This window comes from Parasteatoda tepidariorum, chromosome 5 (genome assembly GCF_043381705.1).
Source record: "Parasteatoda tepidariorum isolate YZ-2023 chromosome 5, CAS_Ptep_4.0, whole genome shotgun sequence".
Lineage (NCBI taxonomy): Eukaryota > Metazoa > Arthropoda > Arachnida > Araneae > Theridiidae > Parasteatoda > Parasteatoda tepidariorum.
Window position 1 is genome coordinate 87,460,329 of NC_092208.1, and position 27,771 is coordinate 87,488,099.

The following is a 27,771-nucleotide window of genomic DNA, read 5'->3' on the forward strand; positions in this document are numbered from 1 at the left end:
TCGGGACCCTCAAAAAGTATTATTTTTACTCATAAAGTGCAGATTATAAGTTATTTGTGTATAAATAATTATTGTGTATGATTGTTGTGTTGATGAAGTACAGATATTGTTTGTGTGAGTATAAAGTGCAGATTAACTAGGGTGATCCATTCTTTAAAATGAAAATAAGATCATTGCTGGAACAACTGCAATAATGTTTCTGTATTTCTTAGGCACTCAATGCTAAAGAACTTCTGTTTGCTCTTTCCTTCGTAACTTGAATTTTTTTTACAACCATTTTGGAAGAATGTAATAAGTGCAGTCAAAACACAAGGGTGAACATTTAATTGTGATTAATACATAAGTAGGAATTTGTTTTTTGATGCTGAATTTCCATCTCTTCTTTATCCTTTACCATCTGCTATTATATGCGTATGTGGAAAGTACTGAAAATATAATTCAAAAATTAAAACAGCTTCTCCGATCTTCTAAAATAAAGTAAGAAAGAATTAATATAATGTAACTAATATAATGTAATTAATATAATGTAATTAAGTTAATGCAGTGTACCATGTTTTTACAGTTACTGAAAAAGTCTAAAACTTATATGTACCAGGGACCGCAGAGCCGTTTGGCAGAGACTTTAGCCCCCTCATATTTTATAAATGAAGGTGTAAGGTCCCTTCAAAAAGAACAATTTTTCTATGAAGATTATTTGTGCAATTGAGTAAATTTGTAATTAAAAAAATAGAAAGATATTTTTTTTTTACTATATAGTACTATATATATAGTAGAACACCCTGTATGCATACATATATATATATGTCCCGCAGTGGACTGATCGTTAAGACACGGTTCTCATCAGATCACCGAAGTCAAGCATCACTGGCTGCGGTCAGTGTGCGGGTGGGTGACCCACTTGGATCAGTCTGCGTAGGGACCGAGGGTGTGCGGTATTGGTCCTCGTTAAACTGTGCTACCGTAAAGTGCTCGACTTCGCGCGCAGGTCGTTGGGCTACCGAAGCGGGGGTGCCATCCCCTCTGCAGAGGATCAAAATTGTGATGGCATGTCTTCGGATCATCCTCAGGGATGTTTCCCAGACCGTCGCCAATAGCCCATTGTGCAGCTCTAGTGCGACGTAAATCAACAACAACAGCATACATATATATATAGTATGAATTAGAACTTCAACCAATAAATGGCTTTCTATCCATATATGTAGATTCAGTCTTATAAGCAGTCGTCACCCTAGAAAGCCAGTAAAATGATTTATTCTTAGTTTGTGTTTGTATGTTAAGTCCAACAAGTATTACTAATATATATGGTTTTATTTTCTTTATAGTTCTAAATCGAAATCAGGTTTCTAATAATAGTTTAAGGAACATAGTTTCTGAAAATGGTTCAAACAAATTGTATTTTTTTATAAACTTCTTTGTATCTTTTCTCTCATGCTGGAGATGTTTTGAGNTTAATGTGAAGGTTGCTGCTGCTTTTCCTTAATTAATAAATTTAATTGGGGGATGGTTTTCGACAAAGCAACGTGTATATCATGTTCAACATTCAATCGATTTCGATGTTATATTTTTATTGTCACAAGTGTGGAAAATTCCGCTTCGCAAAGATACACTGTAGCAAACGGAATTATAGCTGCCATAGTTCGATTTACAAGCAATGGGTAGGCTTCCTAACGTTTAAAAATTAGGAGTAGTCAGCAGACCCCCAAAATATAACTCATGGACCCCTTAGGGATTCATGAACCACAGGTTAAGAAACCCTGCTATAGAAGAAAGGCAGTAAAATGATTTATTCTTAGTTTGTGTTTGTATGTTAAGTCCAACAAATATTACTAACATATATGGTTTTATTTTCGTTATAGTTCTAAATAGAAATTAGGTTTCTAATAGTTTAAGGAACATAGTTTCTGCAAATGGTTCAAATAAATTGTATTTTTTTATAAACTTCTTTGTATCTTTTCTCTCATGCTGAAGATGTTTTGAGAAAATAAATCCCTCTTTCTTACCAAGACAGTCCTTAGCCACCGGATGATTCTTTCAGGAACATTCCACGCATATTTCTCTTGACCAGTCTTATGGGGGCATTCACTTAAAAGGTCTGTGTCTTGCCACGCCAGCCTAAACCACAACATCTCTACCTCCAAGAATTACCCTGAATCGGAATTTATCAGTCGGAGAGAAAGTGCTGAAATCTTAGTACCCTATGTAAAATTGCTTTGAGGCGCTGTTGGTTCACAAGTTCGTTGCAATGCGTCTCAACGCGCATACAGACAGTTCAGGACTACCTTGAATTCAAAAGAATGGAATGCCAGCCAGATCTTCAGCTTGTCTGGAAAGATTTCACATTGTCTCAAAACATTTGTCAACTGTGTAATTAGTGTGAGAATTCTTTGAGAAACCTTCTATGCCTTTTCTTTATGGGGGGGGGGGGAATCTATAGCTCATATTCAAACTTTCCCCAAATGCTATTTTGCTGCAGCATTTTTTAACTATCTTTTTCTGATGTCCTTCAACTGATGATCTTTAAGAGGACGCTATATCGGTGGAAAAACATTTCATGACAATTTCTCTTTTACCTACATAGGTATTTAAAAGTAAGTTCAGATAAACTTTTAATTGTTATTTTTTTTTCTTAAAAATACGAATTTATTACTGATGGAGAAATTATCCTGCAATAATTAGTTTACATTTTGATATTTTGTAATAATTTTTTTCAGCGTTTGACATTTTATGGTTTTCTTTAGGTTTGTCTAAACTCTGTTCACTTTACTCCAAACTTTAAAATGCCTCTGGAGCTCGGCTTTACTCTGTTCCGCCCCTATTTCGGGGCATCCAGGGAATACTGTTGAAGGATCGGCTTAGGCCAGATCCTCCATTCTGTTTTCAAAAAGATTTTTAAAAATCTCTTCAATTCCTTTGTTTAGTTTCTTTTAATGGTATCAAAGTTGAAATTTCTCGGAAAAAATTTAATTCTTAAATCATCATAAACAGGACAGACAGTGAGTATGTGTTCGATATCTTCATAAGTTTTACAAACTTTGCAGTCCCGGTCTTTCCCGAGCAATTTTGACTGACAACTACCTTGGGCTCCATGGCTAGATAGAAATTGATTGATATAGAAGTTGGAGTAGATTTTTCGATTGCTGACTTTTGAGATAAATTGGTAAGTGTGTCGGCTTTTTGTATCATCACTATCCCATCTTTGCTGCCATGTTAAAAGGCTATTCTTCATAAGTTCTGTTCTTGTTGTCTGTTTTGATGGTATGTCATATAGATCTATTGTTGATTTTTGACAAGCTAATTTGGCCTGTCTATCAGTTTCCTCATTGCCCTCATATCCTTTGTGGGCTTTAATCCAGTGGAATTTAGTAATATTTTTGTCAGTATTTTTTATCATTTGAACTAGGTAATCATTCGTGTTTTTGTTACTAAGGGCTTGAGGACTGGAGTGTGAATCAGAATAGATGTTTATTTCGCTATTGATATTATTTTGGTGTATCCAGTGGAGTGACTGAAGTATCGCCCATAATTCTACTTTGAAAACTGTTGAATAATCTGTAAATCTGAAGTTGCGAGACTCTCTAAGACCACCATCGATCTATATTACGAATGCACATCCCACTTTGTATTCGCTGTTATAAATTAGCCTGGAAATATCTCAATTCCATCTTTTGTTGGTAAATTGGGTATAATATAAAATAAAACACAACTACTTCCACTTAGTAGGAGTAACATTTACCATGACGCAATGCTAAATTCTATGCCACTATCCACATAAATCAATTATTAATCAAAAATCGAATATCAATTACTTTTCTTTATAATGCAATAAAATCTGGCGAGCAGCTATTTAAACGATCAAACACTTCGTTTGTTTATTTGTGGCTTGAAGTTAGGCTCGCAGAAAATGCCGTTCATGGGTTAAATTTAGTAGGAATAACACAACCTGTGACGTAGGCTATAGTATACCCAATTGTAGTCAAAATCTAAGAATTTTAATTCTGCGGGATGTATTGGTGGGAAGTCTGGTAGAGGTATGTATGGATCTCCATCACTTTAATGGAAATAAATATTCGCCATTTTTTCTTCTGTATTAAAAATTAAATCTAATGTGACGGTCGCGGCCAAAACTTGTAGTGTATCGGTAGAGGTTGTCCTGTAGGCTTTTGTTATGGAGAGAAGAGGAATTCGTTCTATTTTTTTCTAAGTCTGTTGAGAGTTCTGACTTAATTATTGTTCCAGATTTCGGATCCATAAGTGATTAATTTTTGTGTACTATTTTGGAAAATGAATTTTTTAATGTGTGGGTTCATACCCCAGTCAACTCCAGAGAGTCTGTTCAGTTTAGCTTGGAAGATTGAGATTTTATTGTAAAGCTCATCCAAATGGGGCAACCGGGAGAGCTGATAGTCAAGTTGGAACCCAAGGTAAGTTATGGTTGGGATTATGGATACACTCTGTTCACCCATTTTTACGGTTGGTTTTCTAGAGATCTTGTTAAGTTTTGGAAAGACTATGGCTTGTTTTTACTATACTGAATTTGAGGTTTTGTGCTTTTGCCTATTTCTCTTAAGTCTCAAGTGCAGTAGTCATTTGTGGGCCCAGTCGATTTAACATTGATCCTGAAATCATTACAAAGAAAGTAAAAGCAAAAATTTTTTCATTCATCGTTCTGTCTTCTTTAAGTTTTACATTGGCGATGAGTAGCCACAGGATGGGACCAATGCTCGAACCCTGTGGCACTCCAATAGCAACGTTTTGTAAAATCTCTGTATTCTGAATAGAGTAGCTCACAGATCTATTATTTAAGAAGCTTCTAATTAAATTCGTTGGAGTGAAACTACAATTCAGTGTATTCAGTTCATTGATGATACTTTTCCACAGTACGCAGTCAAAAGCTCCCTTGATGTCGAGGGAAACTTCTAACGAGTGGTGCCTATTTTCTTTAGCCTGTTTTATGGAACTGATTAAACATTTAATAGCTGATGTGGTGGATTTATGTTTTCGGAAACCGTATTGATCATGGTGCAGGAGGTCATTTGCTTCGAGGAAAAAGGTTAACCTATTTGTAACGAGCTTGTCTAGGACTTTACCCCACACTGGAAGCAAGGGTATTGGACGATATCCATCAGGTATGGAAAGATCCCTTCCTGGCTTAGGCTTAGGTATTAAAATGATTTTTGCTTTCTTCCAAATGGTTGGAAAATGTTCAAGTTCATAACACTTATTCATTATATTCTTGAACCATTGTGGTTCAAGTTTAAATATTGCCTTGATAATTTCTGATGGTAAGCCATCATATACCGGGGCTTTGTCATTTTTTAGCTTAAGGACTGTGTGTTCAATTTCTGTGAGTGTAAAAGGTTGGTCTAAGTTATTACTAATTGCTTCCGGTAGTGGGGTGGGGAGTCCTGTACTGATTTAAAATATTTCGATATTTCACTAACGGTTTCAGTTGTGTTGCTTGTAAATGCACCATCACTTAATTTTTGTTTCTTTAAGATATCATCGTTTGAAAAATGTCCTCTTGCAATGAGGTAGCTTGGTCCAAAACACTCCTGTGTGGTTATGTTTTCTAAATAGAAATGTAGTCTTTTCTTTTTCTGTTTTGTGATTTCTTTATTATGCCGATGGAGATGCAACAAAATTTACCACAAAAAGTTTCTCCAGCGGTTTAGAGCCCACTTAATTCGCATCAGTGCATTTTTGTTATTAGCATTAGCGATTTTATCATACGCTGATGTAGTTTTATAAAAATTTTACTTCATCGCAGATGTGTGTTTGTTCCTTAACTCTTGGACGTTAGAAAACCTATACGATTAAAAAAAAATACAAATTGTCAAAGTCAGGGGGGCTAATGCGAAACAGGCAAAAAGGTTGATAACTTTTCTTTTAATTTTGCTGTTGTTACTAATACCATTTACCGATACCAACAATCCTACTTTGGAAATTCAAGTGATTTTGAGGTAGGGGGTGCATCTATGGCCAAGAATGCGAGTTCGGCCGCACACGCGTCACAGCCTGTTCTTACTCCATTCATTCACAGATCGTAATTTTGACCTGAACCAGAGAATATTCAATTTCCAATTCAGTACCCTCAGAAGTATTGATTTGTTATGGAAACTTAGTGACCTCGACAGATTTAAGGTACACCAGTCACACGGGATTCTTTGACCGGCAGGATTCTAACTCGCAATCACACGAACATGAGCCCAGCTTTTTACGAAACAAGCTATCCCAGCCCACTCTTAATTTTTTCATTATTCGATAGTAAGCCGTGGTGGCTCAGGGGATAGAGCATTCACCTTCCAATGAGGTGAACCGAGTTCGAATCCCATCGTTGGCTGGTCGATATGAATTCCGCACCTGGCTCGCACCGATCACAGTGCTGACGTTAAATATCCTCAGTGGTAGACGGATCTTGGGTTAGAGTCCAGTTGCCGTCAGACAAACTGTGAAAGATTTTACTGGTTTTCTCTCCATGTAACGCAAATGTGGGTTAGTTTCATCAAAAAGTCCTCCACGACGGCAAATTTTTCCCTATACTTGATCCAGGAGTTATCTCATCTTCTGAATTGAGTTCAAAATTACAAGGCTTCAGAGTTGAACATTAGTAGTCGTAAACCCTGAATTGGGTCAGCTGCTCAACAATGGTTATAAAAAAAATATTCGATTGTTTTTAGATCCAAAAAAAAACAACAAAAAAATCCTGTATTTCTTATTACCTAGGCAAACATAAAAATTACAGTGATAGTAAGTTAACGTTTTTGTACCCAATTGGCCTCAAAGCAAGCAACATTTTTTAATCACCGTTACTATTTCTTAGCCTCTACGTCGTTTTGATCTAAATCACTTTAAATCAAACTTTAGAATCCATGAATAATCAAGAAATTTTTCATCAAGGAGAAAAATCTCCCACAAAAAGCTTAAAAGTTTGCAACAACTACGCAAAACATTGAACAATTTCATAATAATTCAAGATTTTTAATGCAAGAAGATCATTAAAAATTAGATAATATAAATTCGGAACTTAATGGGTGATGCAAAAAGTATAATCTTTTTTACCTGATTATCAATTGTATCAACATCAATTTGCACTTAATATCGAGCAAACACAATACCGAGTTGCACAGCGTTGATATCGTAAAGATAGGCCAGATGATCACCGAGGGTGATGGTTATTTATTTAGATTGAAAGTAATACAGAATAAATTTCTTAGACATGGACAAATAGCCAAATTTTCATTTTGTGACATAGCTAAGTTAACTGTTAACCGATCTTAAAACCAAAACAAATATATTTTCCTCATAAATGTCCTCATCCTTGCTCTGAATTCAAACAAAAACCGGTTCTGAAGTGTGCGAGGAAGTATTCACTTACTGAATTATACACAATGTAGAGCTTGTTTCGTAATAAGACCGGTTGAACCTCTTTCCTTGCTTCGAAGATTACTTACGAGGCAAACATAAACAATCAAACCGAAACAGTTAAGAGCCTCTGCCCCATTCGTGCTGTGTTATATACAACGCGAAGTTTCTTTATTATCCTAATTGTAATCAAGATTATCTAAGTCTATAATTTCATAAGGTTTATTGTAGTCGATACGAATACTGATAATCCATGATTATTTGCAAGAGTAAATTAAAGTTATTTGAATTATGAAGAAATATTTTGATTACTCGGTTATCGATAAATAAGCTGTATTACCTGAGAAAATCCGGAGCTTTCGAGATGATACTCTGGAATTCGATGAAGGATAACTTTTCATCGTCATCGTTGTCCCCTTCCTCTAAAACCTTCTCCACAACCAGGCTGACTTCGTCGGAACTGAGTTCGCCTCTGGTTAAAGCAATGGTTGCCTGCTTGAGATCATCAGACCCAATAAACTTGTCACCATCATAATCTGTAATGACAAATCACCTATTTTTAGAAGAAAGAAGGTGACTGCAAGGATTCGCAGAACCACTCTTAACACATGAAAAAAGAGACTCACATTAATATGGGTTCATACAAGAATAAAGACAGGAACAGGACGCCTCTAAGGCCTGACTAAGGCTCACATACTAATTTCTATATATAAGGCTCCTATACTAATTTAGGGGCTCTAGGCCTAACAAGCAACAACTTTTCTATCTTTGCACGCGCCATCTGACGTGTATTCTTGCGAACGAAAAATGCCAAACGGATTTTATGAACGGAACGCTCCAAAAGTCTTCATTGATCTTATCTTGGTTTTTCAGAGCTCAATCGCAAGGATAAAAAAAAAAGCTACCGTTTGAGGGCCATACTTTTGAAGCAAAGCTATAATTTTAAACTGTATAGGCGATCTCAACGCTTGAATAGAAGACCTGTTCCATGCCTTTGGCCCTTCTCCCTTCCCTCTCTTCCTCTTTTCAGTTCTATATGAATGTACTACGATATTTTCCCTTTTTATTTTTCGCATTTAATTGTTAAAAATATTTTTTGAAATTTCCATGACGCTTTCTTTCAGAACTATATTTAGTGTTGTTTTCAGTTCCATATAGCTTCCTCACTTAAAAGATTTTAATCTATTTGAAAATCAAGACAGAAACTAGCGTACTTCCTTCTTCCATGACTCACCAAACGCTAATGGTAAAAGCCTGCGAGGTATTGCTATAGGTAAAGAGTTTTGCTCTACGCCACCTGTAGTCTATTTCGATCGATAATATGTCATCTTGTCGTCAAGAATTATCTGGGCTTTCGAACGGACAAGTAATATATTTTAAAAATTATAAAACTTTTTTAACAAATCGCCCATTTGGTGATATTTTTTAAACCCAAAGGAAAATTATCAAAATTAATACCTTATTCCCAGAGAAAAATAGAGAACTTAATTGTTACGTTTTTCACGAGATAACATCAATCAGGTTCTCATTTTTTCTCGATGGCGATCGGAAGTGCACGAACTGCATTCAGTGAGAATGATCTTTTAGGTGGGACCGTGGCTACAGAATCGGACTCCGGTTTGGAGGAACCGTTATTTAATCCTCGACTCCTCTAATACCTACCGAGTACATACGATATACAAGCTCATAATATCTGTGAAATCCAAAGANCACGTGCTTAGTGTGCCTAATGGTTAATCCGGCCTTGCATACGATATACAAGCTCATAATATCTGTGAAATCCAAAGACCCGTAGTCGGTTACTGAGCAGTACCATGGGTATAGGAATCTGGAGGAAATTTCCTTCCCCTTCAGATCTATGTCCAAGCTATGGAAGTTGGCCTCACAAATGAGATCTCCTCTACAGAGGATCAAAATTCGAACCCCTTAATGTTAATTTCACTTTTTGCGTATCTCGTCATATCTTGAGGACAAATAAATCGAGTCAAAAAATTCTTGCTCACAATTTAAAATTCATTTACGCGAAATTAATTTCATACAAAGAAATAATTACTTGCTGTTCTAACAAACCGAAATGAACCACTCCTAAGGAACCGTTGCCATTTACAAGCAAGAAGGACTACCTAACTAGTGAATTTGTTGTGGGAAAATATCTTTCGCTAATCACGTCTTATAAGAATATTAATGTTACGATAATCATTTATTGTAGTACATATTATTACACTGCACACACTAATGTCACTCTATTTCTTTAATGAAATATTAAATAGGGAGAGTATATTTACCGAACACCCTAAATGCGTAGACCACTTTCACATCCCTCGGTGACTGTTCACTGAAGCAGGAAAGCATGTCTAGGAAGTCATCGAAAGTCATGTTCCCACTACCGTCATGAGAGAACACCTTGCAGATCCTCTGGCGGAAAGGATTCTCCTGATAACAAATTTATATATAGAGTGTCCATTGGAAATAAAAAAAACCTTCGATTTTAAGCACTCCTATTCCTAGAATTCCTTGAGATTGGAATCTTCTAGTAATGATTAAAAGAAGCAAAGCAAAAATATGGATGGTAGACAGTATGTAAACAATAACAAACTTCTTACGACCCGGAGAAATTTAGAAAACTTACGGTGTATTTCTCCGCTTGTGTCATGCTTACGAGGCGATGTGTGAGCAGGCTTGATATTCTAGAAAGTTTTATTATTGAAGTATTTGGTGAAATTTGACCACGAAGAAGAGTTTTATGTGACTTAAAAATTCTAACAGGTCGTGAGCCGAAAATAAATTGAAGAAAATTATTATCATAACATAAATAAAGTGTTAGGTTTGCCACGTTTTGAGTGTTATCCCTTATTTGGCTATAATTGTTGAAAATATCGCCGGTTGTTATTTTTTGGTAGCAGCATCATAGCATGCTTTCGAGATATTGCATGGCGCGCTTTTTCAAGCTTATGGGTAAAAATCAATCGGAAGAAGTAACCCGGAAATCTTACGGCGAATTTTAACCCTTAGCTTCACCAACCATCCATACAGTACCCTTCTAACATCCTCGGGACCAAACGTCCCAAAATAGAGGTGTCCTGAGAGTTACATACAAGCTAAGAGATAGGTGTCATTCAATTGGAAATTCAGATTCACATTTAACTTTTTTTATGCAATATGCTACATCTGCTAGTACTTCTTCACCACAAATAGTTTTAAAAGCCATGTTATGCTGAAATCTGTCTAACTAACCATTTTAAAGTTTTCTAATCGCAGACTAGTCAAAACTTTATAAGCATTTTCTTGCAATATAGTTTTTTCACTTACAAGAATATTTCTTGTTCTTACAGAATGAAACAAATTGAACACTAGCCAAATGTTGGCAGTTTTGAAATGTTTATATAAATTAGTAATCACTCTCTCTCTATCTCTCCTCTTTTTTTTTTTCTTCTTTTTTTGTCATTTCTTTAACCTATTACTTATTTTTCTTTTACTCATTCTAAATTTTTGTTTGAATTCACTCAAAGAAAGCTTCTCAATTTCTGCTAGATTGATTACATAAATTTTTTCTTCCAATATTAAGGCCTGTTTACACGGTCCAAATTCTTGAATCCGAGAAATTGGAGGGATTTCTCTGTTCAAGAAATTGGATGATTCGTCTACCCTATCCAAGTTCTTGAATGTTACTGTTTGGTCGAAAGAAAAATTTGCGCATGCGCATTGTCCATATTCAATATTAAGTTTCCATCATTATCAATCAATTTTCGTCCAAGAATTTGGATCGTCTAAACAGACCTTTAAATTTATAAGATCAAAATTTATAAGACTCTTATTCTACCTGTATTGCTCTATGCAAGTGAAACATGGACACTAAACGCAGACACTCAGCGTACTCTTGGTGTTTTTGAAAGGAAAATCCTTAGAAATATTTTTGGCCCAGTACAGGAAAGAGGCTGTTGGCGAATCAGATACAACTTTGAATTATATAGACTCTATGGACAGCCACAGATAGTGCAGGTCATCCGAAGCAATAGATTAAGATGGCTTGGCCATATCTGGAGAGGTCCAGAAAACAACGCAGTACGAATCGCCACCCTTAAAAATCCTTCTGGATCTCGGGCAAGAGGAAGACCTCCAACTAGATGGCTGGATGACACTACTAAAGATCTCAAAGGAGGCTACGCGTGGTTGAGGCAGCTAAGGCCTGTAAGGAATGTCGTGTTGAAGAAGAGGAAGAAACAGACCTTTAATCTTTTCCTCTTTGAAATAAGATCGATAACATGTAAAAATAACATTCCTCCATACTACATCACAGATTTCGCAAGAACGAAATAAAACTTCTCTAACTACATAAGTATTTTCTACAACAACGAAACAACGAAACAACGTAAACAACGAAAACCTCCCACGGTTAGTCTGACGGATAGGGGATTCTAACCCATGATCCATCAAACACTAAGGATATTTTATGACAGCACTGTGGTCGGTGCGAGCGGGTGCAGAATTCGTATCGACTAGCCATCGCTGGGATTCAAACCCGGCTCATTTCATTGGAAGGCGAACGCTCTATCCCCTGAGCCACCACGACTCTTTATATATATGTTGACATTAAGAGTACATAAACTTTGTCCTTCACAAGTTGCTGTTAAGAAAAGCATAAACGTTTTTCTTAACGAGTATACNATATCCCCATCCGTAATTATGGGGTCTTCTTTCTTAGACAGAGATGATGTTTGATTATCAATACACTATGAGTTTTTCTCGGGTATTCAAAAACAAATTTGTGATATGCAGGACAATAAGCAGAATAAAAATGTAATTTTTAGAAAGCTCAAATCTAATAAACAGCAGTGTTTAGTTTCGAGGAAGGCATGTAATAAGAAGCTCTGAGAAAGTCTCCTTTGAAATCACAATAGAATAGATAAAAGAAATGTGAAATTCGACGTGAAACGTTACTTTTACCATTCCTCTTGCATATTTAATATTTTAAGTTCCTAAAATGAGTCTTATTTTGTTATTTTTTATTTGAATTTTTTTTTCCTATAGTATTCGTTAACAATAACCCGATTTCAAGTTTCATTTTTGTGGTAGCCGAAATGTAAATTTTCAAAATTAGGACGCTGTATGTTAACTGTTTTGTTACATAGACGAGAACTGCAATACTTACCCTGAGCTCCGCCATTTTCTCTACTTTATCCAAAATCACTGTTACGGTATGAGCTTCATCCCCTGTCATCTCTTTTGGAATTTTATGTGGATCTAATTCTCTGTACCTTTTGTGTACTCTGAAAAATTCACATGGTATTACTTTGGATCAAAAATGGTATGTTTTTATTTTAAGTTCCTATAGAAAAATTATTTATTTTTTGCTACTTTTTTATTTGATATTACGTGAGCAAAATTTGAAAATCCTTAAATAATGAGTGGCTAATATTAGCTTATGTGACTTGAATTTTAGATTTCAACTTTTTTTTAAAAAATAATTTCATTAAAATGGTCAAATAATTGAATTACGATATCTAAGATATGCCAAAAAGGTAAAAAATGCATTATAAAACCGATTCCAAAACTAATGTTTAATGTTTTTAATATTTGCGTGTTAGTAAAGCAGCGTATTTTTTTAATATTTGGAAAATTCATAGTTCGTGCTTCTTTCCTTACGCAACTGTACACCGGGCATTATTTTCAATTTAATCAACTTTCTTCATTATCCATTATTATGTCATACAAATTTAATTATATGCTGTGCAAATTTAATATACAACTTTAATTATATGCTGTATATGTACTATAAAAAATCCTATGCATTTTGCAGCGAAACTTGATGTAACAGGTATAAACAGTTTAAATACTACAGCAGATTGATGTAAATTCCATGACGAGTTATTACTGACAATGCACAACACTGTCTTTGACCATAATGCGCGGTCAGAAACAGTATATTGCGACATTGACAAAAGACATTGACATTGTTTCAATAATACCAGTTTTTGTAATTTTTATTAAAATGAAAGATCCAAAAATTACACCTTTTATTCTTGTCGGATTTGTTGAATTGCAAAAGCAAGATTCTGAATCAATTCTCGAAATTCTAATACAGACTTTGTACAGCATAGGATATGAGAATACAATAGAGTCCCATTTATCCGAGTTAATGTGGACCCACGACTAACTCGGTTAAAGCGAGGAGTACAAAACTGAAGAGAGTAGTTATAGATGTAATATATTTAACAAATGCAAAATTTATACGAGTACACCATATACAATTCATATTATAATTAAAAAGCTTACTTAAGGAGCATACTTTACGAGAATTGAAAAGTTTCTACTTGAAAAAGTCCTTAATCGTGTTTTGTTTTATTCAAAAGTACTTTCGATAGCTTTTAGTCCATCTGTATGAGAGATTTTTATATGTTGATTTTCATCATCTTCGCTAGATTCATTTTTCTTATTGACGATATTAACTGTCATTTCATCGGCAATCTGGTGTTGATAAAATGAAAAAGATAATGTTGGATTCTGTTTTCCTGAGTATTTGGAAGATCAAACTTTTTTTTCGGCAGTAGTTTTAAACATGAAAAATAAACTGGAACAAAAAATGAAATCCTTGAATTCTTAGCTCGGCCAAAGCGGAAACTCGCATTATCGGGACTCTCCTGTACTTATTTAAAACGAAATCTAATTTCATTTTATTCCGATGGAGCCAGTGTTGAACCTAATTGGAGATAAAGTCTGGTGTCGGTGCTTATATTTTTACTGGTTTTCGAATATTATTGTAATCTGGAATATTATAGTGAGCTATTCATTTGAATCATCGCCTTTAACTCGTTTTAGATGATTAAATCAAAGAAATTAATCATTTTTATTAATGAAATGTATACACTTTTTCATCAATTAAACAAAAATTAGATTGAATTTTTCAAGATTTTAGAGTAACTTATAAATGAAATCATAAAAATTGGACGTGTGTTTGGCTCACGATGGGCAGCATGTCATTTAAGATCAACAACTGCAGTTTGGCGATCTCTGTCTTTGTTCTTCAAATCAAATAAAAAATTCTCAAGCATGCCGAAACGTCTAAAGAACAAAAACTTCCTGAAAGATCATCACTGATATTTTTACGGAAATCTCTATGTTGTTTAAGGCATTGAAATGTGACAATGAAAAGGAAAAAAATTGATTCGACGAACAATTAAAGTGTTTAAAATGCTTAAGATTAATGATGGGGCTTAAGAGAAAACATTAGAGGACACTGAGTGTGCACATTAAATTAGGGATTTAGTGAGATATTCATTTAGCGAGAGCACAAAATTCAAATGTTTCCCAAGGGAAATCGATAGCATAATTTAAAATCTTAAAAACAGATCAATGAATACCGATTATTCGTTAACGTACGATAACAGCTCTAATCAGAAACAGCTAGGTTACATAAAATATTTGAAATCGAAATAGTGGGAAATTGAAGATATCGTTGTTCCTCGGAGAGAAAGTGAGGAGATTTGAGAACAGCAGCATGTCTTTCTGAAGCATCCAAAACATCCTACTTAGGATTTAAGCCCGGTGATCGATCTGGCAACTCCATGGGCAGTATTGTTTACTGATGATAATCATCCACGATGTATGCCCTGAACGGCATACGGCATTGTATTATTATCCTGTAGCACGAAATCGTCTCCTATTGCACGAACATAAGGGTATATGTAAACATTAAGGGTATTGTTTATTCTTATCTCGACCAGCCCTATTCAAGGGCACACGAGAGTAGAACATAAAAACATCAAGGGTATACTATCTCTATAAACGTGAGCAATCACAGTGCCACGTGGAAAGACGTGCAGGTCTGTGAGCCCACCTATGGAGATACCACCTTACGCACAGACACTGCTTCTTTGGTATGCATCTCTTTCACGAGTGTTTAATGGAGGTTACAGGTTCTCTCCATATCAAACAGTGCTTACTATTACTTTAGAGACTAAACCTGGACTCATCTGTGAAGAGAAAAATCCTCCATTGGTTAGCCATCCAGTGGACATATTGCTGCACCCACCTCAAACGTTCCCTTCTATGACGTGACGAGAGTGGCGTGCCAATGGCTGGTCGCTAGCGAACAGTTCAAGCCACGTTCGTGAAGCTTTCTACGCACAGTAGACACTGACACAAATCTTCTTTTAGCTGTACTAAGAGAAGATCTGAGTTAACTCTGAGTTGCGGTTATATTCCTTCATGCACACAAAGATAAATGCTCGTCGCTGCATTTTACCGTCTTTGGCTGACCCTTCTGGAGGGTTTACCAGTGGTTAGAAATTGTTGCGACAGTCTATATGAAGCACAGAAGGAGTCATATTAAGCCATCTGGCCACTTCTATATGATTTTGTCTTCCTCTAAACTTCCAATTGATCTCCATCGCAGTTCTTTGGACAAATGGTACCTGGAGGTCATTGTTACAAATTGGCTATCTTAAATTTCTAATTTCAAAAAGAGTGATATCAAACACATTATTTTATGCTCATTGCAGATAACGTCGTTCCATTGCAATGCCACTAATTTGCATATTGCAGTTTTATCTAGCAACTCTTATTTGAACAACATATTCAAATTTCATTGAGATTGGGTTGTTTTTGAAAGAGTCAATTTTACAGTTTTCCCTTAATTTATGATAACCAGCGTATTTTATGTTCTATAATTATTACTTTTTTTCTTCTGAAAAATACCGAAAATATTTTAATAGTATCGGTTCTTAAATTATTTCGCGTGCTTAAATCCCTGTAATTTCTCCTTGAATGCATTCCTAAAAGACAGTGTTTATGATGTACGATGGGAAGTAGGACTTTACCTGAGTTGAAAGCTAACGTAATACGCCATGTTGCTGAAATCCCTCGGGAGTTTCTTGGCATTGGCAATGAACGCGCTATAACGCGCCTTCAATACGCAGTTGGTGTCAATGAAGCACACGTTGCGCGAATTCTGTAAATGAATAAATTTGAATGATTCTGACTGAATTTAAATATCTTTCTGTTGGTGCCTCAATTCTCCTTGATGGCCAAAGTTTCCCCATGGTCCATATAGTGTATATACTGAACTCCATTAAAATTCAATTAGTGGAACGGGTTCTAGAGGGGTCTGAATAGGGTCGCTTTAATTATAATCACTCTGTACTTTGAATTGCTCCTATCGCGAAGTCAAACAATCTGAAGGGACAATATTCGACGATCATTTATTTTTAGGCTGAAAATAGACTTTGCAACAGGAAAAGAATATAACTGAAAGAAATTGAGTTTTGTTTTAAATTATTACATATTAAAATGCAGATTAATAGTATAAAAAAGACTCGTCAGAGGCTTTCAATATTACATATATGATGGTATTACCTCAGTATTTCCTTCCTGGTGAAAAAAGTGCAGTCCTTTAAAATAAAAACAAAAATTATGAAATATAATAAAAAGAATAAAAAAATTAAATGATTGTTGAAGCAATTTTCTTTGCTTTACTTTTTTTACTATGAAGTGTCTATTAAATAATGTATTCATTAAGAAAACAAGCAAATAAATGAGTGGATGATTAGTTATTCATCCTCAAATATTTAGGAGACTTAAGAAAACAATGCGAAAGGCTTGTTTATACGAGAAAAAAATTGTAATTCATTTATAATATTTGAAGACTCGGTGTTGTATGAGTAGAAGGTAACTCAGAGAAACGGTAAATTTTGAAATAACGTAATATGCACAAATAAACACTGAAAAATCATTTTTTTTTTCTTCTTTTATTGATGAAAGTTAATGTTTACGTTTTCATAACAAAATATCACAAACTGTCAACCTGTTAAAATGATATCAGGAAGCTTCCTGTTGCTGTTGGTGATCACATTCTCATAACCTGTTATAGAAACTGAGGAATGCTCGATGTATGACATTCTTCCGATGTCACCTTTACGAAATAGACAGTTTACGAATATTTTGCTAAGTATGTTAAGCTTTGTTATATATGATATGTTTTGTTACACACGTTATGATTTGTTATGAATGTTTTGTTACATATGTTATGTTTTGTTATGCATGTTTTGCTTATTCATGACTGCTAGATCAAGTTTAAACCACTTTTACCAGCGCCCTCTATGGTAATTCTGAAAATAGAGCAGACGTCAATATGAAAAAAAAAAACCCACAGTTTTATGAAAATAAAAGTGTTCGTGATACCATTTTTTAATTTATAAAAAGTTACTCAAATACTACATTAGCTGGACTCGTAAAAATTTGCAAAAGTTGAGTTTAGTTTACTGAGTTTGATTATTTTCACATGGATGGAAGAACCTTGCGTAATTTCCGATGATATGTTTGTCCTAAAGCTTAGATAACTCTTAACAGCAAAATGGTACACATTGTTTAAAAATTATACCTTTGTTTCAAGTGCATTTTTATTTTATGCGGCTAAAGAGCTTCGGAAACGCGGATTCTCAACTTAAACACACAAGTTCCAAATAGGAGATCTCCAATATACGTAATTTTAACACGGAATTAAAAAGAAAAATTTAAGAGAAACTTCGCCAAGGCTCCGATAATTTTAAAGCTGCTTGTCGCAAGTTTCTAACTATGTTTCATGCAGTATAGAGAAGTATTCTATAAATACTAAATAGTAAGTTTTTTTTCTTCTTTTCGATGCAACAAAAGATTAAAAACTTATATTCCTATAAGTAATCTCACCTGATAGTCCTCGAGTTGCTCCTCGGTGAAAGTGACCACCTTATTTCCCATCCTTTACTAACTCATCTGCCTGATCTTCCTTCTCTGTTTCATTCTGACCACACCCTGTTCAGCTTTATTTTTTTTTTTTTTTCAGAAGAGATGAAGATTAAACAAAAGAACTGATGAGAGTGCATCAATAAAAGAAGCATTCAGCGAGATAAAGAAAAAAAAAGTGTCGCAACCCATACATGAATTTTAAATTGTGGATAGATGGAATAGTGTCCAAATCCTGTCATTCATAAATTATCTGTCTACAGTAATATCACCCTGAAATACTTTTGTTCAAATGATTGGATTTTTAAATAAAGTGCCAATCTTGATGGTTCCGAAAGTGTATTTTAACTATGCTCATTACTTTGAATACAAATTAATATACGAATTTAAGCGCAAAAAACGCCTTTTCTGAATTAACTTATGCCGTGAAATGGGGTTACTTTGGAACAGTTTTTTTTTTTTTTTGTATATATATCTTGTTTAAATTGCAATTTATAAAATATATTTGAACAACTTATTTTTAATATGATAAGTATAAGTTTATTCTAAATAGGAAAATTTGAAAGAAAAAAAAATCTCACTCCCGAAGTTATTATTGCGTGTGGGGTCTCATTAGGACTTACAGTTTAGCACCTTAAAATCGACTAAAATACTATTCAGTACACAGTAAACATTCTTAATATCAAATATAGATACAGGCTTTTTAAAATATCTTTAAAAAAAATTCAGTGTCTATTTTTCTTAGCTCAAACCAAAAAACACAGAAGCAAAAGTATTATGTTTTTACTAATATAAATAATTAGAATAGTTATTTCTAATATTATCATTACTATTAGTTACTATTAATTTATCATTACTATTAGTATTTCTTAATACTATTAGTATTAAGAATTCTGTCATAATTAGAAAGCTTTTGAATAACGTTTACCTTACGTTAAAGATAGTGGTAGCCTTATTTTCTTTATAAGTAACCTTATATTATAAGTAACCTTGCTAATAAGTAACCTTGGTTATAAGTAACCTTGCTAATAAGTAACCTTATTAGGAATACTGCGCATGCTTAGAGCAACTGCAGGATATCACATCAAATGCCTAATTTTAACGTTTCTAATAACGATATCTCTCTAGTCGAGATTAAAGTTGCCCTGAAGGTAACAAAGTGAAGGGATACAGCAGGAAACAACAGCATTGCTCCAGAATTACTAAAAGCAAACGTTGAAATGACGACTAAACAATTACAGAAATTGTTTAACAAAATATGGGAATGCGAAAAGGTGCCGGAGCAGTGGAAATAAGCGGTCATCATTAAAATACCCAAGAAAGGTGACCTTACGCGCTGTGAGAACTGAAGATTCATTAGCAGTCTTTTCACACCTGGAAAAATCTTTTGCAGAGTACTCTTCAACAGACTTAAAATTTAAATTGAGAAATATTAGCGTGTTGATAACAAACTGGTTTTCGATATCGGAGCAGCACAACACAACAGGTTTTTGTACTCAGAAACATAATTGAACAAAGTCTGGAAATGAATTCTTCCTTATACTTCAATTTTAGTGAGGTTATCGACTCTCTCAATAGAGATGTGCTGTAGAAGATCTTAAGGAATTATCAAATTTGTAAACATCATAAAGAGTATTTGTGACGGCAGTAGAGTCAGTGTAGAAGTTGATGGCACAATGATTGGATTATTTAAAGTTCAAACAGGAGTAAGACAAGGCTGTGTCTTGTCGGGATTCTTTTTTATAATTGTCATTTGACACCACTTTAGAAGACCTAGATTTTGCCAATGGCATTGTCCTCATATCATCTAATTTTAATGATCTGAATATGAAAACGCAAACTTTTAACAAATATCCTAACGAAATTGGCCTTCAAATTAATAAAAGTAAAACAAAAAATAATGAGAATAAATGCGAAATTTAATAGAAGCATCGAAATTAACTCCGGAAAGATCAAAGAGGTTTATTCTTTTATTTATCTCGGAGCGGAGCTATTGTTAATAAACAGGTCGGAAGTAATGATGATATTTCCCAGAGAATCAGAAAAGCTAGATCCTGTTTTAGAAGATTAGAGATCTGTACAATTTTTGGAGAGCTTCAAATGTAAAATTTTAAACAAAAATATCTGTCTATAAGGTCCGTTCCATTCTTCTGCAGGGTGTCGAATGAAAAAACTTGAAGAAAAAACTTGAAACTTTTCACAATAGATACTTAAAAATAATACTAAAATGCTTCTGGTCCAATAGTATGACAAATAAATACCTTTTAACAAAATCTAATATCTCTTCTGTAAAAGAAGAAATTTTAAAACGAAGATGGAGATGGCTCGGCCCTATATACTAAGAACAGATAGAAGCAATCCTGCAAATGTTGCAAGCTCATGGGCACCTGACGGAAAGAGAAAAAGAGGGAGACTGAAACTAACATGGCAAAGATGCATTAAGGAAGATCTTAGTAGAGCAGGATTAACTGGATGGGAAGAAGCGCGTTGCTTGCGCAAAGACAGAAGTGTGTGAAGGAGAAGACTCGAGGCCTTATGTGCCAGTTCGGCACGAACAGGATAAGTAATAGTTCTCATAAAAAAATATTAAAATAATTCTCCCCCCTTAGAAAAAGAAAGCAAAGAAATATACCCAACTCAAAAGTCCCCCTCTTTTTACCTCAATCAGCGAAACTGAATTACAACTGTTAACAATGCTTGTGCTGAAATTTCCCTACACATTTTCCCTGTTGTGGTACCTTTTTTCTTTCGCCAGGGACCCTTTTTACCAGTACCTTTTTTTCCGGGACTAAAAGAGCTATATCTTAGAGAGCTATTCATAAGAGCTATATCTTAGGTTTTATCTACGCTGTATATTATGCTATCTGTAAGGTTATTCAAAATAATGTTATGGTCCCTCGAACCAAACATTTTGATTAACTTGTAAACAGGAGTTTTTTAATTAAAAAAAAAAAATTAACTGAGACTTTCGTCCATTTGGCCTTTTTCCAGTTGACTTAGCCTGTGATTTTTCCGTTACTTTCTGTCTGTGCTTCTTGCTGTCTTCAAAGCGATTTTGAGAAAAAGTGTCATAGCTTGCACTAACATGATTATGATTAGTTCGTGAAAATTGCCTTAATTTTCCATACTATCAAGTGCATTATCTCCTGTTTTTTTTTCTTTTTCTTTTATAGGCAGTGATTTCCCTACCGAAAACTATATTAATCAAAGATTGTACAACTAATCTTCTATTCCGAACTTCTCGTATTTTGGTTTGGTTAGTAGCCAAAAGAGACCTCTTTGGCTTTGAAAAGCTGCTGTCGCCGCGATTTCGTGCTAATGAGAGTCTTCATGAATCTCTCTACAGCTTTGTAAACGTGTTTAGGAGAAACGACGTAAACAGTAGGGGGGAAAAAAGTTATAGAATCTTTATTATCTTCACCTCCAAAAGCCATACAACGAGAGCAGGACATTTTGTAAAGCAAAACTTTGTTCCTCGCATTTGTTTTCTACTCTAAAATATGATTTTGATAAAGATCTCAATTCATTGCTTTTATAAATAGATTTTTTATTAAAAAAAATTTTGTATTGGTTTAATTGCATCAAAATGTATGATATGGGACGCAATCTTCTCTTAACACTGACGTTGCACACTATCTCGAATGTGTGAGTATTTATACTATCGGCATCGTGTTTATTAGTTTAATTTTAAACTATTCGGTAACATAATAGTAAAATAATGATAATTGAAAAAAATTCTTTGATTGTCACAATGTTTAAAATTATGATTTAAAAAAAAAAATTCAAATCAATGTAAAAAAGAATCTCGTTTAAATTTTTCTCTGAAAAGTCCTGTATATTCTTTGCGAAAACATGCTTTGTGAATGATACAGTTTTTCTTAATGGCTAAATCATCAATACCAGAAACTTGACTCAAGCCTCTATTCAATTTTGTTGCATTTTCTTTTTTTAAAATGCCCTGTTTTAAATATTTACATATAATACCNACGAAATGACTTGTCGACGAAATGACCCTGTCGACGAAACAACCGTGTCGAGGAAACGGCCTGTCGACGAAATGACCTAGTCGATGAAACGGCCTGTCGAGGAAGTGGTGTCGATGAAGTGATTGTCGATGAAATGAATGCGACCCTATGTATTACATATTTATTACTTTTTTTATTTTTAAAATTAAGTATTATGCAAATTTTTTGGCTATGATTGCTGTTTTGGTACATAGTAGCACTAAATAATTATCGAATTATTAAACATTTATGATGTGCCCACGTGAAATTATCTATGCAATATAAAAAATTGTGGAAAATTTTCAAAATAATAAATGTTTTCCTGGTTTCATTCCCTGAAAAAATGTCTACGAGTACTTTCGAATTTTGCTTCAGGTTTTTTGTTAGGTAAAATTTAAGATACTGAAAAAATAAAGAAATGCAAGTTTTTTCTGGAAAGAAGAAGTGAAATGAAATTAATAGAAGCAAGTATTTTGGTTAATTTTAAATTATTTTTCTTTATTATTACAATAATTACAAAAAATGACACTTAAAAAATTTGAAAAACGAAACAATAAATTTATCTTAATCCTGAACAAATCTTTAAATAAAGCTACAGTTTTATTTTATTGAAATAAATGGTAGCATGTAGTTATATTTTAAGTTGATAACAGCAATAAAAAAAAGTTAAAATTTCTACTTCAAATTAAAATATAGCTTTTCAATTATAAAGTGTGGTTTTTATTATACAGTTCATAATGTTAATAATGTATGGAAATTGCGAAATTACCAAACACTATAGTAAAATGAGACATGACTTTTGTAAAATATCATAAACTAACAAGTTCATTTGAAATTCTGATAAGATTGGCTAAAAAAAAATTAAAAAAATGGAGCACATTTAAAATTAAAAATAAACATTTGGAAATGATTAATGATATAAAATTTATCAGAAAACTCTTAATAATAAAGAAAAGAAAAAAAAATGTTAAATGCCTCTCAAAAAATGTTAATTAAGCCACTCAAGTATTTAGTTAAATGTGAAAATTTCATTTTTAAAAATCAGCTGGACATAAAATATAATTTGGAGTAAGTGGGAGAAAAATGTAAGGTACAAGAATTCGGTAATATAGTTTTCAGATTTTTTTTTCTTCATTAAGAACATTTTCTGAAAATTTCAACAAAATAAAAAATCTGAAGTATCTGTTTAGGCCGGTAAGCAGAAAAAAGACCACCGAAAGAAAAAGAAAAAAAAAATCTCATAAGTAATTGTATGAATTTAACAATTGGTTCCTTTCGGGCCGTTCAGCCCTAATTTAATGTAATTAAATATTTATTCGAATGAAATAAAGATATATTTTTTAAGAGATGAATATTAATTAAGGATAAATTTAAAGTTTACACATTTTTTTTTTTTACCCTCTTCATACTATTTAACAAATTCAATTAGGACTCTTTATTTAAATTTTAAAATTTTCAATTAAGCAAACTTAAAATTCTAGTAAATTTAAATGATTACACTTATTGTATTGTGATATAATAATAACATGATCGTCACAAGCCAGTTTTTGAGAGAGGGGAAATTGAATTACACAGTCACAACAGTTTTCTAAATTTCACAAAAAAAAATTTAAATGATCTAAATACCTGAATTAATTATTTCTAATGTGTTTTTTTGTTTTTAATTTAAGGAATTGAAATCAAGGATAATTCACGAAAATTTCTCTAATTGTCTGAAATATTGAAGAGGAACTTTCATATATACTTATACCCCCCACGGCCATCATGAATAATTATAATATACCCAGGGACCGTGGAACCTGGGGGCAGAAGGAGCTTTACTCCCCTCACATTTTGTAAATTAGATTATCTCTCAATATTTGTGAAATTAAATTTACAATTAAAAAAAAATAGGCAATTTTTTTTTTGTCTGAGTTTAAAAAATATGTCTCTATTTCATTTAACATTTCGTTGTTGAAAACAGCTTCCAAATCATCCCACCCCACAGAAGAAATATATGACCCCATTGCTGATCGATGGGGAAAATTCTTGGTTTCATATATCACCGCGAACAGAATAATAAAAAAAAACAGTCAAACAAGATAAATATATGAAGAATAAAAAAAATCGTTAAATGACAAGTAAATGATGTACAGGCAAACAATTTCTTTTATTAATTTAAAAAAAAAATTCGAATCATGAAGTAAAATTACATGTTCGAACTTTATAGATTTCATTTCATGTTTTATTCCGTTTTTTTTCTTTATATTTTATTTTCGGTTTTTACGTGATATTTTTACTTATTGTGTTCTATTTCATTTGTTGTAATTTTTTTGTAAAAATTTCTTTGAGTGCTTCTCACACTACTGTATTGATATATATTTTACTTTGGATAGATTGATACAATATTAGAAAGCACTCCTTTTTNTTTATATTTTATTTTCGGTTTTTACGTGATATTTTTACTTATTGTGTTCTATTTCATTTGTTGTAATTTTTTTGTAAAAATTTCTTTGAGTGCTCCTTACACTATTGTATTGATATATTCTGCTTTGGCTATATTGATACAATATTAGAAAGCACTCCTTTTTGCGGATATAATCGTGTGAGCTGATGAAAAGATTATATGTTTTATTTTCCGGATTTTTATTTCATTTTTTTCCGATTCCCNTTTTTTTTTTTTTTTTTTTTTTTTTTTTTTTTTTTTTTTGTTCCTCCTTTTTCATTGTTCTGTAATTTTTTCCATGTTTTCTTTACATTTTGAACTTTTATATATACATATATATGGACGCACTATAAGATTCTATGTAAAATCTTAGGAAATACTATAAAGCTTTATTGTTTTTATGTGACTGAAACCGGTTTGCAGTTGTTTACGTTCGTGTATCAGCTGGTTAAATTAGAAGATATATGATATAAATTCGACGATAGGATAAAGTAGACGATATACTATATAAATATAGAATATTTATTATATCAGGTATCATGTTAGTATATTATAATAATTAGGGCAAATTATTAGCCGTACTGTAGTTTTTTTTTTCAATAATTGCATGTTTTGCACGAGTTTATAGGCAATACTTTTACATTTAAACATACATGTAATGGTTTTTATATACTTCTTATTGGTATTTATCTTTAAAGTATTGTATTAGAATGTTAACCAATTGATACACGAGCGTAAACAAGTTCAAACCGGTTTCAGCCGATTAAAAACAATAAAGCTCTATAGGATCACCTGACAATATAGGTAGGGATAGAGTCCCTCTTCTTGAGATACTTTTTCGCGGACACTGAATAATAAACTAATAATAATACTTTTTTAACGAGTTATTTACTTATTAATTTTTTTTAAATTGCATTAAATTTAAATACTTTATCATGTGTTTTAATATTTTTAACCTATCGAAAAATGAATCCCCTGAGAGACGATTGTTAATTTATACGATTTTAACAATAATACTATTATAGGTTGTGTAACTATAGATTAAGTAATAAAACATAGAAAATATAATCAGTTCCTTTATTATCAGTCGCCGGTATATTTATTTATTTTTTAAAAATATTATCTAACTAAGTTCGAACAATTATTAAATCGGGTTCAACGGGCAAAATCGAATCGGACGTTATATTTACGCAATAGTTAATGAGGTGCTTTATTCCGGTGCTCTTATATTATATGATTCTTTTTCAAGTTATTTTTTCCCTGTAATTCAACCAGCTTGACTCTTAAAAAAACTGGCCCTTAAACGTATAGTGTGATAAATACATTTCTTTTTACGCTCATTATACTGTAAAAAGTTGTATATAGCAACATACTTTCTATAAAACTGTATACAGTTAACATATGCAATTACAATTAATGTTACAAAATAATTATTTAAAATTGCAAAGAAATACTATTTATTAAAGTCGTTTTTTTTCCGGGTCTTGCTTTTCACCCTAATTCCTCTGAACTAATAAGTAATGGCGTAAGATGCCTTCATTCGACGTACAAATTTCACGATCCCTCTAACATTTTTTTTCTTAAGACGCAGCATTGTGCACCTGAGTTGTAAAATTGCAAGTGCAAACGGTTCAATTCAATCTCATACGAATTGAAAAAATTATATTATGATTTCTTATCGAATTTTCAGCTAAGAGCAAAAAAGAAGGAAGAAAGGTAGTGAAAACACCTGACATGGAAAAGGGAAAATTTCTCATCATAGGAAGAAAGTAGAACAAATTTCTTTAAAAAAAAATAAGGGGGGAGGGCATTTTGAGTCCCATGGCGGATGTGGCGAGCGAAAAATCCCTCAATGAACTTTTATTTGCAGCTGTTTTCACTTGTTCGTTCGTAGGTTATCATAGTAAACCATTGAGAGTAGATATATCTTAAATAAACGCCAAGTTTCTCGCCAAAACCTGTTCCGCTCACGAAGAAAAAAATCACTTCGCAAACATACGATTTAAGAATATAGTTCACTATTATGGAAGTCTAACCTTACTGACCCTAAAAACGTTATTCTTCCCAAAAATGAAGAGAATAGAAGTTTAAAATTTTATTATTAAGGATTCAGATAATTTTTAATGTTTTATTTCTTGATAAATAAATAGTAATATTGAATACTTAGAATCATTATCAAATTGTACTTAAAAAAAAAGCACTTCGTTTAGTTTTTTACTTTTTTTAAAACTATATACCATTGTACTTTTAAGTTTAGTACAATGATATTTAATCAAAATTAAATAAAAAAAACACACATAATATAATAATTATATGAATTTAACAACCAATTCAATTCGAGCTATTGACCCAGAATTTGAATGAAATTAAATATTTGTTTAAAGAATTAATTAATACATCAGAATTAATTTAACATTTACTGAAAATAACTTTCCCCACTTCATACTTTTTAACAAAATGATAATAATAATATTTTTCAATTATTTTTTTGAAAAATTATTAAATTAAAATATTTATCATCTCCACTTTAACTAATATATGAATTTAATGAGCGATTTGATTCGGACCGTTAAAGCCTATTTTAATAAATATTTATTCTAATATTATAAGATAATTTTTAAGGATTAAATACAAAGAATAATGCAGAGTTTACGGACACGAAATTTTATACTTTTTAAACAAATGATTAGAACTCTGAAGGAATATACGTAATTGATTTTGGTAATATAATAAGCACTACTGGTATTAAGGTAATTCGCCCAGTTCTAATAGGTACCAAATATACTAATATAGGTAAAAAGTATTATATACTTTTTAAACAAATGATTAGAACTCTGAAGGAATATACGTAATTGATTTTGGTAATATAATAAGCACTACTGGTATTATGGTAATTCGCCCAGTTCTAATAGGTACCAAATATACTAATATAGGTAAAAAGTATTATATTAGTATATTCGGTACCTATTAAATTTGCTCCAATGCTTTGTAGTTTTAATATAGATACCGTGAAGGTATAAGAATCGAAGAAAAAATCGCTTGGATAAATTTTGTATCGCATAAATTGACCTCGAGCAAGAGCACCACACCATATGAATGCTGCTAATCCTTATTTTGATGTTATGAATTGCTAAAAACGTGTTTTGTTTAAACTAATAACGTAAAGCTACCAGGAAAGGCATTGAGTTGGTATAGGTCTTTCAGATTTAGGCATCGTTTTGTAGTATTATTCAGTACTGATTTATTGATTACTTACTTTTTCTT

The 27,771-nt window shown here is 32.8% G+C and overlaps 1 protein-coding gene across 1 annotated transcript; it reads right to left on the reverse strand.

The window, feature by feature from the left end:
- Positions 1 to 309: 309 nt before the first annotated feature.
- On the reverse strand, positions 310 to 18,164 carry LOC110282006 (calcium and integrin-binding family member 2-like). Its single transcript, XM_021144447.3, has 6 exons — positions 18,043 to 18,164; positions 16,714 to 16,748; positions 12,512 to 12,629; positions 9,648 to 9,795; positions 7,703 to 7,898; positions 310 to 425 (listed from the first exon to the last, which is right to left on the reverse strand). The coding sequence occupies exons 1-6, from the start codon at positions 18,091 to 18,093 to the stop codon at positions 404 to 406; spliced, it is 570 nt and encodes a 189-aa protein (XP_021000106.2). The 5' UTR covers positions 18,094 to 18,164; the 3' UTR covers positions 310 to 403.
- Between the last annotated feature and the right edge of the window lie 9,607 nt (positions 18,165 to 27,771).

Coding starts and splice junctions, on each gene's coding strand:
- LOC110282006 (XM_021144447.3), bottom strand. CDS start 18,093: ATGGGAAATAAGGTGGTCACTTTCACCGAGGAGCAACTCGAGGACTAT. Junction 7,899..9,647: donor CTACGCATTTAGGGTGTTCG/GTAAATATACTC, acceptor TTGTCATTACAG/ATTATGATGGTGACAAGTTT. Junction 426..7,702: donor AAAGCTCCGGATTTTCTCAG/GTAATACAGCTT, acceptor TTATATTTTCAG/TACTTTCCACATACGCATAT.